We start from the raw sequence: 14,200 nt of genomic DNA, 5'->3' as shown, positions 1-14,200 counted from the left end.
AGGGAACGGTGGCATTTTGCCTTTATCGTAGGCTGTCCTCACCCACAGCCTCTCACCGGATCCTGACCAACAGCTCTTGCCGCAGCGAGACACGGTGCACCGGGCCTGCACTGTGTTAGGAACGGAACACAATTCTTCTCTTTTAACTTTTGCCTTGATCATAGGGGTTTGCTTTTGTTTCGTGACGTGAAATTTTCCCTTAGAATTTCTGGGAAGAAATTATGAAAGCGATCTTGCAAATGTAAAATCAGAAAAAAGAACCAAAACGAACCAGATGATCTAAAATGATATGATCTCTTCTGAATAAAGTACTTCATTCCACTTAACAGAAATAGCTGGATTTTCCTTTTCTGACGATTCAGAAGTCAAATCCAGAGGCATGGGTTTTTTCTTGGGTGGGTGGTTCAGATGAACACAAACCTTAAAACCTTTTTAATTCCTGAGACCATCGTAATTTCTCTGCTTTTATAAATGTTCACTGTTTTGAACAGTTTCTCCTGAGAAGTTTCTCATTTTGAGATGGGTTGACCGTATGTGAGAGAGGTGGTGGCCATGGGGGGCCGGGGGTGACCAGAGTGAGATGGTCGCTATCTCTTTAAAAGGAGGTGGGACGGAATGTTGGCTCTGAGGTCACCCAAGGAGACCACAGTTACAGGGGAGGCAGTTGGTGTGAGGTGAGGAAGAGGTGAGTTGCGGGCAGGGAGTCCTGGGTCTAGAAAGCAAAATGTGTTAAAATGTTAACACTGCGGACTTACCTAGAAACAGAGACACATTTGTGGAGCAAACTAGGTATCGTGATTGAATGAGGGCACAGGAGGAGAAACGTTCTTTAAATATGTAAATACACATAGATGAGCTGTACCCCGGTGATGTTCAATCATCATCCCATTAGTCCTCTGAAATCTTCCTTAGATTTTTAACTAAAAGGATGACATAGGTATAGTGTTCTAGGGCTTCCCTGGTGGCACAGTGGTTAAGAATCCGCCTGCCGAGGTAGGGGACACGAGTTTGATCCCTGGTCAGGGAACTTAAGATCCCACATGCGGCAGAGCAACTAAGCCCGTGTGCGACAACTACTGAGCCTGTGCTCTAGAGCCCACGAGCCACAACTACTGAGCCCGCGTGCCACAACTACTGAAGCCATGCGCCTAGAGCCCGTGCTCCACAACAAGAGCAGCCACCGCAATGAGAAGCCCACGCACCACAACGAAGAGTAGCCCCCGCTCACTGCAACTAGAGAAAACCCACGCACAGCAACAGAGACCTACACAGCCAAAACTTAAATAAATAGATTTAAAACAGAAAAGAATTTCTAAATAATGACTTTCATGTGTAATTTTTTTGTTCATCTTTTCATGTTTTGTTCCTTTCTCTCTGTCTCTGGGTTTTTACTGACCTGGGTCCATCTTAAAAGTACGATTGTAATTGGAAAGCAGCTGGTACCAATGATCAGTTTTGAAACCCTCCTTCCCACTGAGGCCTCTGCCCTCTGCCCACCAGCTTCCTCCCCACCAGTGCGCAAGCGGAGGCCTTTCCAGCCCCCTGCTTTCAGAGTGTAGTCAAAGTATCTTCCCTTCTTTAAAAGTCCTTAAGGAAGCAGGGGACTTTGTTTTGTGGCTATTGTTTGTCGACTCGCCCAGTGTCTTTGTGGGTCATGTAATGTACATTCAAATAAGAGATTGTTTGGAAAGCTTCATGCCTTTTTTTTCTTAAACATGATTTTAGTTATAGTTGCTTTAAATCTTTAAACGGTTTTGTTGTCTTCTTTTAGGAGCTTACTCCGTGGTGACTGTCTCGAGATAATCTGCATTGTAATCTGTGAATAGTGACCGGCAGCAGCAGGGTTTCGGGGCTTGGCGCTTCCCTTGGACCCCGCAGTTGCATCGGCCAGGTTGTCATTGTTTCTGGGAAGTCGGAAGAAGCGCCCAAGCTTCCGTGTGGGGCAGGTAACGTGGCAATAGTGTTAAACGCCAGCAACACAATTTTAAGTTTTGATGTCATGTTTTCTATTTCAAAAGCGGCATTATATGTAAAGAAACTGATGTGACATTAGTATTTGTTTGCAGTGGTTTAAGCTTTAGCCCAAGATTTCTTGAAGAGTGTCTAATTGTGTGTTAAGAATCTGATTCAGAGCACTACTTTATTTTTACATGGGTGGTTTCTTTAGTGCATTTACGATGACGTTGTTTGTTGGCTCTGGTGAGAACTGTGTTTTGTAGAGGAGAGTCCTTCCTGCAGAAAGACTTGGGTGACCAGGACAGTGGCGTGGTCCTTGGTGGCACAGGTGCTGATGTCACAGCTACTCCTGCAAGCTTCCAAGTGGCCTGGGAGAGTGTGGGCCCAGGCCCAGGGTGGGGGAGTTGCAGACCTGGACATGGAAATGGGAGGTGACCATACTTAGTGGGAACGAAAAAGAGAGTTCAGTTACGTGTGATTTTTAATTTTGTGTGTTTTCTGTTTGAAGGTTTCCATTCTGTACTAGTCCTTCCCCTGGAATGGATCATGGCATAAAACCTGAGTCATTGTTAGCATTTAAATGTAATTGAAGCCCGCGCAGCTTGGGAAAAAATTCTCAAGGTATATATTATCTTTTTCAGGCTTTTTCATTTTAAACAGGAGTGAAGTTTTCACAGACACGACCATTTAAACAGTCTGTTAGAAAGAGGAGAGAAGAAATAAATACCACAGGTGCTGCGTGGGTCAGAATTTTCTCAGTGTCCTGATCGTCTGCTGCTGCAGACCCTGCGTGCAGAGCTGGATGGGCCCATCTTGTGTCAACACAGTTGTGGCTCGGGAATCTGGGCAAGGCTCAGCGGGGGCTGGGTGTGGGTGTTCAGGGTCCGAATCCCCCATCTCCACGTGATCCCTCCAGCAACGTGGTCAGACGTCTCACACGCAGCTCGGGGCTTCCAAGCACTAGGCCCAGAGCCAGCACGGCGTTCTGTCCACCGAGCTCTGCGGGCAGAGCCAGGTGGGCCCCGCGTCTCTGTGCGGGAGAGCCCGAGGCACCCGCCACCCTGTCCTGTCCTGGCAGCACTGCTGCTCGCTTCCTCTTTCCCCGCTACCTCTTGTACAAATCCTCGTCCTCAGCAGTTGACTGATGCACAGATTTGGTTTGCTAGCTGTGTTTTTCTACTGAACATTAGCTCCGTAACTGTTACACTTTTCTTCAGAGATCACCTTGAATCCTCTCAGTGCACTTTAGGAAGAGCCTTCGGTTTTTGTAGGTGGAGGATTGTTGCGATTCACTGTGTCTGGGTTTCCTCCGTGCGGGTGGTGCCCCTTCTGGTGCACTCTCGTGGCTGGTGGGTGCCGGTCCTGGGTCTGGACCGCGGCCCTGGCTGACGCCTGGCGTGGTTTGGTTGCATTTCCCTGTTAGGTATGGACGAGGAGGATGACCCGAGTGGTGAGGACGCGCCCAAGGCCATCAAGCCCACCCGCAAAGTGTTCAGGAAGACGTGGAGGTTCCGGAGGAGCACCATCGGCAAGCGCGAGGGCGCCGGGGATGCGGAGGTGGATGCCCTGGAGCTGCTGCCCGGGCAGCAGCAGAGCCCGTCGCTGCGTCGCAGCGGAAGGCAGCCAAAGCGTACGGAGCGGGTGGAGGAGTTCCTGACCACGGTCCGGCGCCGGGGCCGGAGGGGCACCTCCATGTCCCTAGAGGCCTCAGCGGAGCCGGCGTCCTGTCCAGTGACAGAAGCGGAGAGCGCCTCCGAGGGGAGCATGGAGAGCACCTCGGACGGGAATAGCGGTCCCAGGTCTGGCTGCACGGGTGCTAAGGAACGAACGGCCTCCTCGGCAAAGGCCAGAGGGCGTGGCGACGAGATTGACACCTCCAATAGCCACAGTGACGGTTTGACTTTGAAAGAACTCCAGAATGGCCTGCGGAGAAAGCGCGAGCAGGAGCCCACCGACAGGCCCCCAAAGGGCATCCAGAACCGTCTGAGGAAGAAGCATCGGGAGGAGGACCCGGTGGAGACCGTGGATGCTGAGGCAGGCGATGCGATGGAGGGTTCGCGGCCCATCCCGCGGGAGCCGGAGGCCGACCTGGGGGCTGCGTCCCAGGTGGCGAAAATGGACAGAGAGAGCCAGCTGGAAGGGAGGGCGGCCCCAGGGGGGCATGCAGAGGAACCCGGAGACGCAGTCCGACACAAGCCCGCATGTGAGGTGTACGACCCCAATGCCCTGTACTGCCTGTGCCGCCAGCCTCACAACAGCAGGTGGGTCGTGGGGGGATGAAGTGGCTGCCCAGGCTTCCGGGGGGAAGTCCGAGGTGTGGAAAGTGCCAGAGAGGGTTTTCCATTCGTCTTAGTTGAGAGAGTCCCAGGGTGGCCTGAATGAGGGACTTGTTCTCTTGGGAAAGACGAGCAAGTCATTGTCAAAAAACAACAACAAATACGGCATGGGTGGGCACTGCCAAGAGCCACACCCTCCACCGAGGTGGGGGCTGGCGTGGGACATTGGCTGCCTCGGTCCCAGCAGCCACGGACAGGGCGGCCTGGAGCAGAGAGGATCTGCTGTCCCAGAGAGCTCGCTGGGTGACGCTGCTCCAGACCGGCTGCGACTGGGCTGTGGTGTGGACGTTGGGGCAGCTCAGGGAGGGGGCGGGTAAAGGCATGGCTGCCCTCCTGTGGACAAGAACTGTGGTGTCCAGGGCAGAGTGCTCCCCTGAAAGAAAAGGTGAAGCAAATTGGATTGAATGTTAGTAAAATTGAGAGGGGCACGTGGATGCTCTTTATTCTGTTCTGTCCACGTGTCTGTAATATTTTTGTTTTTTGCATAATAGAATGTTGAAATTTGACTTGTGTTTAAAATTGAGTTGGTCTCTCACTTTCCATTCGTAATACTAATAATAATCTCCATTCCTTATTTTATCATTCCAGGTTTATGATTTGCTGTGACCGATGTGAAGAATGGTTTCATGGCGACTGTGTGGGCATTTCTGAGGCTCGAGGGAGGCTCTTGGAAAGGAACGGGCAGGATTACATCTGCCCAAACTGCACCATCCTGCAAGTGCAGGACGAGCCCAGCTCCGAGACCACAGGCACGCAGGACTCGAGGTCGAGACCTGCAGATGCCGACGGCATGGACTGTACAAGTCTAGGAATCGTGGAGCAGAAATCGAATGAAGACCAAGGAATTAAGGTTAGAATTGAGAAAGCTGCAAACCCAAGTTGCAAGAAAAAACTCAAGATATTCCAGCCCGTAAGTACCTGTCTCCCAAGGTCAGCAGTAGAGGTGACTGTGGAGCCCTCAGCTGCCGTTGGCAGAAACATCAAGACAGAAGGTTTTGTCTCCTGAGATAAGTTAGCTTTTCCCAGGAGTGGCATTGGGCGCGGGGCTGGGCTCTGCGAGCTCCCAGGTCCATGCACCTGCTTAAGGCTGGCACGCCTGTCTATTCTTTCTCTATGTTTGTTAATCATATCTATCTCCTATGCTGTTATTACTGACTTAACATTTTCCATAAGTGGACTCACTTTTGTAAGTCTTCCCTTAAGTTTTCTCATGAATGGCTCCGGAGTTTGAAGTACATATGTGAAGAAACAAAATTATTTTTGAGTCACAGGGGCACGTGTGCACCTATAGTACCCGTCAGCGCCTTGAGAGAACCAGTGGTCTAGTCCCTGCCTCGCAGCAAGATGCCAAGGCCAGCGGTGGTGCCCGCACGGGTCCCCAGGCTGACAAGACAGCTGCGGCTGGCACGCGCTCTGTTATGGTGTTCTCCCACTCACCAGTGCTTGTGCAGCTGTGTTTTCTCCTTTCCCAACTCTGTTCACTCGTGTCTCCTGCCCAAGGGCCGTGATTCTTTGTCATGGATTCCGTGCATCTTGAGAGCTGTCTGAGGCTCTCACGATCGTCCTACTCAGAGCATGTTTTCACCCCAGGCCTTCCTTGAATTGGGGGCCCATGCCGCCCCCACAGCCCGTGCTCTAGCCAGTGTTGGGCATGCAGACGACCTTGCGGTGGCCGTGTCCTAGCTTCCCGCCGTCTCCCCCTTGCACTGAGGTAGCCTCGAGGGCTGGACCGTTTAAATTTTACCTGTCATGGGCGTACGAGGAGGCATCGAGTGGAAGTATGATGAGAACTGGTAAGGAAGAGAATGAATGGGAATGGAAGTCAGTAGGAAACGTCCTGTGATTGCTGATGTGTTTGAGACTACCCAGAAACTTAAGTATTTCTCTGAGTAAAACTTGGATTCTGTGGAGGAAAAACAATTCAGTGCATAATTTGAGATTTAAGATTTTGCTCCAGTACATTGGAGGGGTATGTTCATGTATGTTATTAGTCTCGACCATCAGAACATGCTCTAGTGATCATGGACAGCTGTGTTCAGCCCTTGTAGTGAACCAGGCTCCTACTGCACGGCAGGCAGCCACAGACTTGTTCAGCAGCTTAAACAACACACATTTATTAGCTCCGAAATCCAGGCCTGGCTTAGCTGGGCCCCCTCTGCTCTGGGTCTTACAAGACTGCCCTCCAGGTGTCTGTGGGGCCTGAGGTATCAGAGGCTCGGCTGGGGAAAGATCCACTTCCAAAAGCTCTGACTTGGTTTAGCATGAAAACTATATCCCGGGCGATTTTTGTGGCCTGATGATAGCAAAAAGTGATCTGTTGTTTCTGAGAGCCACGGTTAACTGGGTGTCCTGGGTGTCGTCTCCCAGCCTTGCCCGCCGAGCCTAGGCATGGGCGCCCTCTCAGCAGAGCCAGCAGTGGAATCCTCTCTCTTCTGGAGGCTCAGTTCCTCTTTGAAGGGTTTTCAGTTGACGAAGTTGGACCCTTTGGACTAACTCGGAATCCTCTCACTTGGGATCTTAATTCGTTGGTAAAATCCCTGCCCATTTGCCCGATAAGGGAACCTACTTGTGGTGTGAAACCCCATTGTGTTGAGAAGTGCGCAGCGTGAGCGCCGGGTCCGCTTAGGGTTCCGCCCTTCTTGCGTGGCTGAAGGGCAGGTAAGAACCCGAGGGCCTTCCTCAGGGGAGGTAGATTTGTGTGTTTTGAATAAACAAAGGTACATGTTTATTCATAGTTTTTTCATACATGATTAAAAGCAGTCGTCTCGGTACCATAAATAGTTATGTTACAAAGTGCCATACCCACCTAGTGGGTGAGTACACTGAAGCCACGTCTGATCCTGCAGGTCCTAGAGGCGCCTGGTGCCTCCAGATGCATTGGCCCCGGGTGCTCGAGCGTGGCGCAGCCCGACTCTGTCTACTGCAGCAGCGAGTGTATCCGGAAACACGCCGCGGCCACCATGCGCTTCCTGAGCGCAGGGAAAGAGGAGAAACCAAAACCTAAAGAGAAACCCAAGACAAAGCCGGAAAAAATCATTCTTCAGAAATGGAGCGTTCAGGTAAGTTGACTGAAACCAACCATTTGTGTAGTTCAAACCATGAGCGTCTGGAGGTTACAGGCTCGGTGGGTTGATTTGGAGAGTGTAGGGCACACAGGCCCGGACGGGATGCAGGCACCTTCACACTGCCCTCCGCCTTGCCCACCAGTGTTCTTGTCGAAATGACAAATAGGCACGTGTTCTCGTATTTTCCTTCTCCGCCTCCTGCCGAGGGATTAACTGATAGAAACGTGGGAACCGGCTGCTGCGTGGAATAGCTCTCCACCCACACGCCAGCCCTGCTGGGAGGAGAGTGGTCCCTGCTGGAGTCTGTGCAGGGAATTGACGTGCCAGCTGCGGGGTGGCCAGTGGGTTCTGGGGGCGCCGCACTGTGTGCCTGGTGGGGTACAGAGATGTCGTTTGTACGCCTGTCCTTTCTCCACGTGCTGTTGTGTCTGCAGCTCCTGCCTGTCAGTGCTGCTTGGGCGCGTTCTCACACGGGGCCCCGGTCTGCCGTGCTCTCCGCCTTGCTTCACTGCCTCACTCCACGGCCCCTCGGTTATCGTGGCGGCCTAGCGCCTCATCAGGATGCTAGGTTGACGGGTTGTTGTGTCAGGGACCTTCTCATCGTTCGGATGTTGATGCGGGCCTGCTGGATGTGGGGGAGTAGCCAAGCCCTCTGCTGAGCAGATGCAGTGCATTGGGCTTAGGATGGTCCAGGAGCTGATTGAGTCGTGACCCTCACTGCAGAGTGAAATGCGCAAAGGTTAATTTCTGACCTCGTTCATGATTGGGGCTTTACTGATTATCCAGGCAGGCATTAAAATCTCTTCTGTGCACAAGAGACCGGCTCCAGACAAGAAGGAGAACACAGCGAGGAAGGTGGTGGTGGTGCCTCCAAGGAGTGAGGTCCTCGCTAAGGAGCCGCCCTGTGAGAGCAGCACGCCGTCGTGGGCCAGCGACCACAATTACAATGCAGTAAAGCCAGAAAAGACTGCCGCCCCCTGGCCGCCACTGTTGTATAAATGTATGTATCACCCGGGGGGGGAGCTCTGGACCCTTCCCGGTCTTCCTGGACGGCCGTGCACTCGGGCCTGTCCAGAGCTAGGAGTTCTAGCCGTGTTTTCTGCTGCACCTGCGGAGATCAAAGCCCTTGCCCAAGTCCAGGAGGCCTCCTGAGCCCCGCGTGCCCATCCTTAGTCTGTCGGGACTTCCTGTCCGTGTTTCCAAAAAGCTGTACCAGCCCCGTTGCTGAATGTCTCACCTCCGACGACTGATGTCTTTAATCGCTTTTCTTTATTACCAGGCTCTGGTAAGTATGTGTAGTATCTTCAGCAGAATCTGACAAGGGGGCGCGCTGCCCGGCACTCAGGGTCCGCCGTCATCCAGGTGTTCACCACTGCGCCGTCACCGCCGTGGGCTCTCCACGCGGGGGCCTTTCCACACAGTCTGCTCCCAGCACACGTGACCCTCACTTCTTTGTATATTGTGGGAACCTATTCCTATTAGCACAGTAGTGTTGTAGCTGATTTTCAACTGAAGCATGATTTGCAGGAGTTATATTATTCTTGACCGAACCGGAATTTTTTTTATGTCCAATTCACATACTACACAGAACATAAACACACATGCCAGTCTTGAAGGCTGTTTACCCTGCTTCCCGTGCTTGAAAGTAAGTGAGCACAATGTCTCTCCACTCTGAGCAGCACCCAGACCAGGAGTCTTGGCGTGCACTGCTGGGTCATGCCACCCAGGCTTCAAGTTCAGACAGACCTTTGCAATCCCAGATGAGATCATGCAGCTTGAATCTTTTCTCTTTCTTCTTTTTCTCAGCTCATTCTCCAAAATTAAATTTTAGAAATTTAAATTGTTCTGGGGCGCATCTTATTCTGATTTTTCTATGATTAAGGTCATTTTGTGTTTTTATTTATGCTATCTTTTATACTCTTGCAACTTGTTTTAAAAGCACAAGAGGTTAAATGGCCCTAAATTCCAGGATTATAGCCACGTGCTGCTTCCTCCTCTCAGCCGGCTGTTTAGGCCAGTGGCCTGAGGGAAGGCCTCGTGGATGTAGTGTGGTTAGAAGACTGCATAACTAGCTGCATTTTGAGAATGTAAATGACCCAAGACCTAAGAAATGGAGTTGCAAGTAAACTGCCAAGCAATACTGTGTGTGTATATGTCTATATACATATTTATTTGTGTATTTATTTTTGGATTTTTGGAGTGAGTGGTTAAATATAGAATTAACCAGTTGCTGTATTAAAATGAGTCTCAGTACACCTCAGGTTGTTTGAACCAAGAACTTCATGCTAACAACGTGTCGCAAACATCCATCAAGTTATAGCACCTCTACACCGTAGCGCCTCTACAGGGGTTACGAGTGGACCTAAATATAAGCATCGCCCAGCTGTGAATGGGTGGGGAGCCGTCATGTTGGAATCCTGGGCTGAATGTTCTCAGTTGGTTATAGGCACGTGACAGAATGAAAGGGAAACCGAGGTGTAGCCACAAAACCCTGGGTGATTGATCTCAATTCAGTTGATTTCCATCTCTGTCGACCAGAATTGGGAGACTGCCCCCAGGCTCGGAGTGTGGAGTCAGATGTAGGGCGCACAGTGAGAAAGGAAAGCTGGCGGGGTTTGGGGAAGGGGTGGGTGCTTACTTATCCCCAGTTCTGACTTCCCGGTTTTTGAGGGAAGATTGGGGTGGAGGGGCGGGGAGCCCGGCCTCAAGGAGGTGGTGGCTCTGCTCACAGGCCGGGTTTCTCTTCCCTCTGCCCCACCCCCCTCCTCTGCACATCACCTCCTCACTGACCACCTTCCCAGCACATTTTTTTAAATTAGTTTCTGCTTTATAACAAAGCGAATCAGTTATACATATACGTCTGTTCCCATATCCCTTCCCTCTTGCGTCTCCCTCCCTCCCACCCTCCCTATCCCTCCCCTCTAGGTGGTCACAGAGCACCGAGCTGATCTCCCTTTGCTATGTGGCTGCTTCCCAGTAGCTATCTACCTTACGTTCGGTAGTGTATATGTGTCCATGCCTCTCTCTCGCCTTGTCACAGCTTACCCTTCCCCCTCCCCATATCTTCAAGTCCATTCTCAAGTGGGTCTGTGTCTTTATTCCTGTTCTACCCCTAGGTTCTTCATGACGTTCTCTTTTCTTAAATTCCATATCTATGTGTTAGCATACGGTATTTGTCTTTCTCTTTCTGACTTATGTCACTCTGTATGACAGACTCTAGGTCCATCCACCTCATGACAAATAGCTCAATTTCGTTTCTTTTTATGGCCGAGTAGTATTCCATGGTATATATGTGCCGCATCTTCTTTATCCATTCATTGGATGATGGACACTTAGGTTGTTTCCATCTCCGGGCTATTGTAAATAGAGCTGCAATGAACATTTTGGTACGTGACTCCTTTTGAATTATGGTTTTCTCAGGGTATATGCCCAGTAGTGGGATTGCTGGGTCATCTGGTAGTTCTGTTTGTAGTTTTTCAAGGAACCTCCATACTGTTCCCCATAGTGGCTCTACCAATTCACATTCCCACCAGCAGTGCAAGAGTGTTCCCTTTTCTCCACACCCTCTCCAGCATGTATTGTTTCTAGGTTTTTGGATGATGGCCATTCTGACTGGTGTGAGATGGTATCTCATTGTAGTTTTGATGTGCATGTCTCTAAGGATTAATGATGTTGAGCATTCTTTCATGTGTTTGTTGGCAGTCTGTATATCTTCTTTGGAGAAATGTCTATTTAGGTCTTCTGCCCATTTTTGGATTGGGTTGTTTTTTTTGTTGTTGTTGTTATTGAGCTGCATAAGCTGCTTATAAATTTTGGAGATGAATCCTTTGTCAGTTGCTTCATTTGCAAATATTTTCTCCCATTCTGAGGGTTGTGTTTTGGTCTTGTTTATGGTTTCCTTTGCTGTGCAAAAGCTTTGAAGTTTCATTAGGTCCCATGTGTTATTTTTGTTTTTATTTCCATTTCTGTAGGAGGTGGGTCCAAAAGGATCTTGCTGTGATTTATGTCATAGAGTGTTCTGCCTATGTTTTCCTCTAAGAGTTTGATAGTTTCTGGCCTTACATTTCTGTCTTTAGGCCATTTTGAGCTTATTTTTGTGTATGGTGTTAGGGAGTGATCTAATGTCATACTTTTACATGGACCTGTCCAGTTTTCCCAGCACCACTTACTGAAGAGGCTGTCCTTTCTCCACTGTACATTCCTGCCTCCTTTATCAAAGATAAGGTGACCATATGTGCGTGGGTTTATCTCTGGGCTTTCTATCCTGTTCCATTGATCTATCTTTCTGTTTTTGTGCCAGTTCCACACTGTCTCGATTACTGTAGCACATTTACGTCTCAGAAGTACGTGGACGGATAGCCACAGCTTGTAGCCTGCATAAGGGACATGCTGTTGAGCTAGTTGCTTCTGATCATTTTCTGTTATCCCAGAAATGTCATCTTCCCAAAAGAGGATTGGGAGGAGTGTAAAAGGTCGAAGGTAAACACCCGACTGGAGCCTCGGTGAGCAGCAGCTGTGCCTCTGCCTCTTCCCCAAACCATTACTTGACAGTGGCAGTGGCTGTGGACCTTCCGCGGGTCCCCACACACAGGCACAATGGGAGGGGGCCCCCCGCACACACTCAGCAGAGCCCTGCATCCCCACCACGCCCCCACCCGCCTCCCTGGCTGCAGAGCGTGATATGTTTCTGGGTGCAGGTGATGCCGGGACCGCTCTTCGGAGGGGGCGTTTCCCTGGTTGCCCTGGACTCGGGTCAGGTCTTGGGTGGATCCTTAGGCAGCCAGTGTGCGGCCCCTGGAGGTGCTCTGCCCCCACCCCACTTCTCCCAGGCCATTGGCACTGGCCTTGAGTTGTGGGTTCAGGGCAGCCTTGCATGAGCATCGTGGGCAAGACCTTGCTACACAGAGGCTCTGACCTGCTTCTCTCGTGGGGCAGTCAGTAGATCTTAAGGTCCTCACAGTGATGGGATTAACACCCACTTGTTCTCTGATGAGTTTTTTAAATTGTTTTTCAGAGTTTCTGAAAACAAAAACAGTGTAACTTAGGGAAACAGTTGCCATTGTATTTCCCCCCAGGTCCCTGTGTCTCGTAGTCCTCCTCATTGTTGCTCTTCATTTCCTCTTCATCGCCTCTCGTTACTGTCCAGGCACAGGCACGAAGAGGGCTGAAGATGTTCTTCTAAAGTGGCCCTGGTTGCTTAGGGTTTGGAAGTGGAATTGTGTTAGGCATAGGTACATGTTCCCATGTTTGGGGCTCCCTAAATGGCTCCGAGATGACTTGAAACTCTGGGGACCTGAATAAATTTTGACTAGAAAATCAGATTTCTGCAGTTCCATGTAGGTTTGAGAATTGAAATGGGGACCCCTGGCAGAACCTGTGCACCCAGGTCCAGTGATGTGTTAGCATCCTGCCCTGACGTAAGCGTTGCCCCGTGGTCTCCGTGTGCCACATGTCCGGTTCCTGTGCTGTGGCGAAGTGGATCTGGGGGCGCGGGTTTCACAGGGATCGGTGGTGTGAGTTCCGGGAGCACGCTTCACAGGTAGTAAGAGAAGACAGGTCCCCATGGTGACATAGATGGGGGCGCTGCCTGGACCAAGGGGTGTTTGGTAGGAATGGCACGGTGGGAGAGGCATGTTTTATCAGCTACACGAGCTGTTTTTCTCTGTCTCTTCCAGATCTGCAGTGGCAAAAAAATGTGGGTGGGGACAAAGCAGCCTTGTACATCTCACCAATTTCCTCCCCCATTTGGAGAGAGAACCAAAACTTGTCCTGATAAGGGTTTACCTTGACAGCTGTTTTTAATGTTATCCAAATACCTGGAATTTTCTTGGTCCTTGGCATTCTCTCGTATTTTTAAGTGTTTTACTTTTTACAGTTTTTTTTTTTTTAATAGCCAACTGTTCAGAAAATTAGTGCAGGGAAGGTTTTGCATGTACATGTACTTTTTCTGACAGAGACCCTCAGCTGTATCCTGGCTGCCCCCCTTAGTTCTTGTGCTTTAGCGGGAGTTCGGGGTAGAAGTTTCTAGCAGGGTTGGTCCTGCTCACCTCACCTGCCCTTTGGCCTTCATGTGGCCTCTGGGGCTCTGCATCTCCTGTGGTACTGTTTGCAGACGGTCCCGCGGCAGATTCCTTTAGGTGGCATCGAGTCCCAAGGGATCTTTCTGAAGATGCAGCTGTAAACCCGCCCACATGGTGTAGGAGTCTCAGGTATACTTGAAGCTGTAAAGTAATGTTTTTGATTTTTTGCGTGTTGCACCTCACCGTGCACGTAGTCATAGTCTTACCTTCTGAAAGTTAAAGAAGTAAACCTGGAAGATCGATAAGAAGGGTTTCCACTTTGATTTCTGTCAACGATGGTCGGGGCATTGCCATGCACCTGGGGGCGACAGCAAGACGAGCACAAAGGTAACGGCCGCTAAACCCGCTGGGGTCAGCAGGTGCCGCAGGCTCTGTGCCCCAGAGTCTTATCACGCCCTCGACCCCATCATGTTGCTTGAAGTAGCAGATGGCGCAGGCACAGATAACAGTTAAAGTTGAACCTTGTCGAAGTGGTGAAAGTGCCTGTTGGCGGGTTTTGGAGATGAGGGAAAGCAGCAGCTCTACTTGCAGCTGAGTGTCAGGTCTGGCGGCCAGTCCCCACCAGTCCAGTTGGCATACACAGAAGAGTGGAACGCCTGCCTCGCACACATCCTCGGCCCCGTTTCCTTCTCGTGGTTCGTGCTGAAGGATGATGTGACCATTTTTTTCATATATTACCAGTCCAACGTGAATTGGGTTTTGGTTTTCAAAATCTGTGAAACTCTGAAAAGAAGGAAGGGTCCATTTGCCTCCGGAGGCGTAC

General features: G+C 50.5%; 1 protein-coding gene across 1 annotated transcript in view; it reads left to right on the top strand.

The window, feature by feature from the left end:
* The window catches only part of LOC132490658 (death-inducer obliterator 1-like), a 52,724-nt gene that overhangs the window by 18,276 nt on the left and 20,248 nt on the right, over positions 1-14,200 (top strand). Inside the window, 6 exon segments of the mRNA XM_060099051.1 lie at positions 1,772-1,946; positions 2,465-2,577; positions 3,380-4,217; positions 4,881-5,202; positions 7,139-7,351; positions 8,144-8,357. Of these exon segments, the coding sequence (XP_059955034.1) occupies positions 3,382-4,217; positions 4,881-5,202; positions 7,139-7,351; positions 8,144-8,357 (1,585 nt within the window). The 5' untranslated portion in view covers positions 1,772-1,946; positions 2,465-2,577; positions 3,380-3,381.

This window comes from Mesoplodon densirostris, chromosome 5, assembly GCF_025265405.1.
Source record: "Mesoplodon densirostris isolate mMesDen1 chromosome 5, mMesDen1 primary haplotype, whole genome shotgun sequence".
Lineage (NCBI taxonomy): Eukaryota > Metazoa > Chordata > Mammalia > Artiodactyla > Ziphiidae > Mesoplodon > Mesoplodon densirostris.
This window is presented reverse-complemented; position numbering and strand designations above follow the sequence as displayed.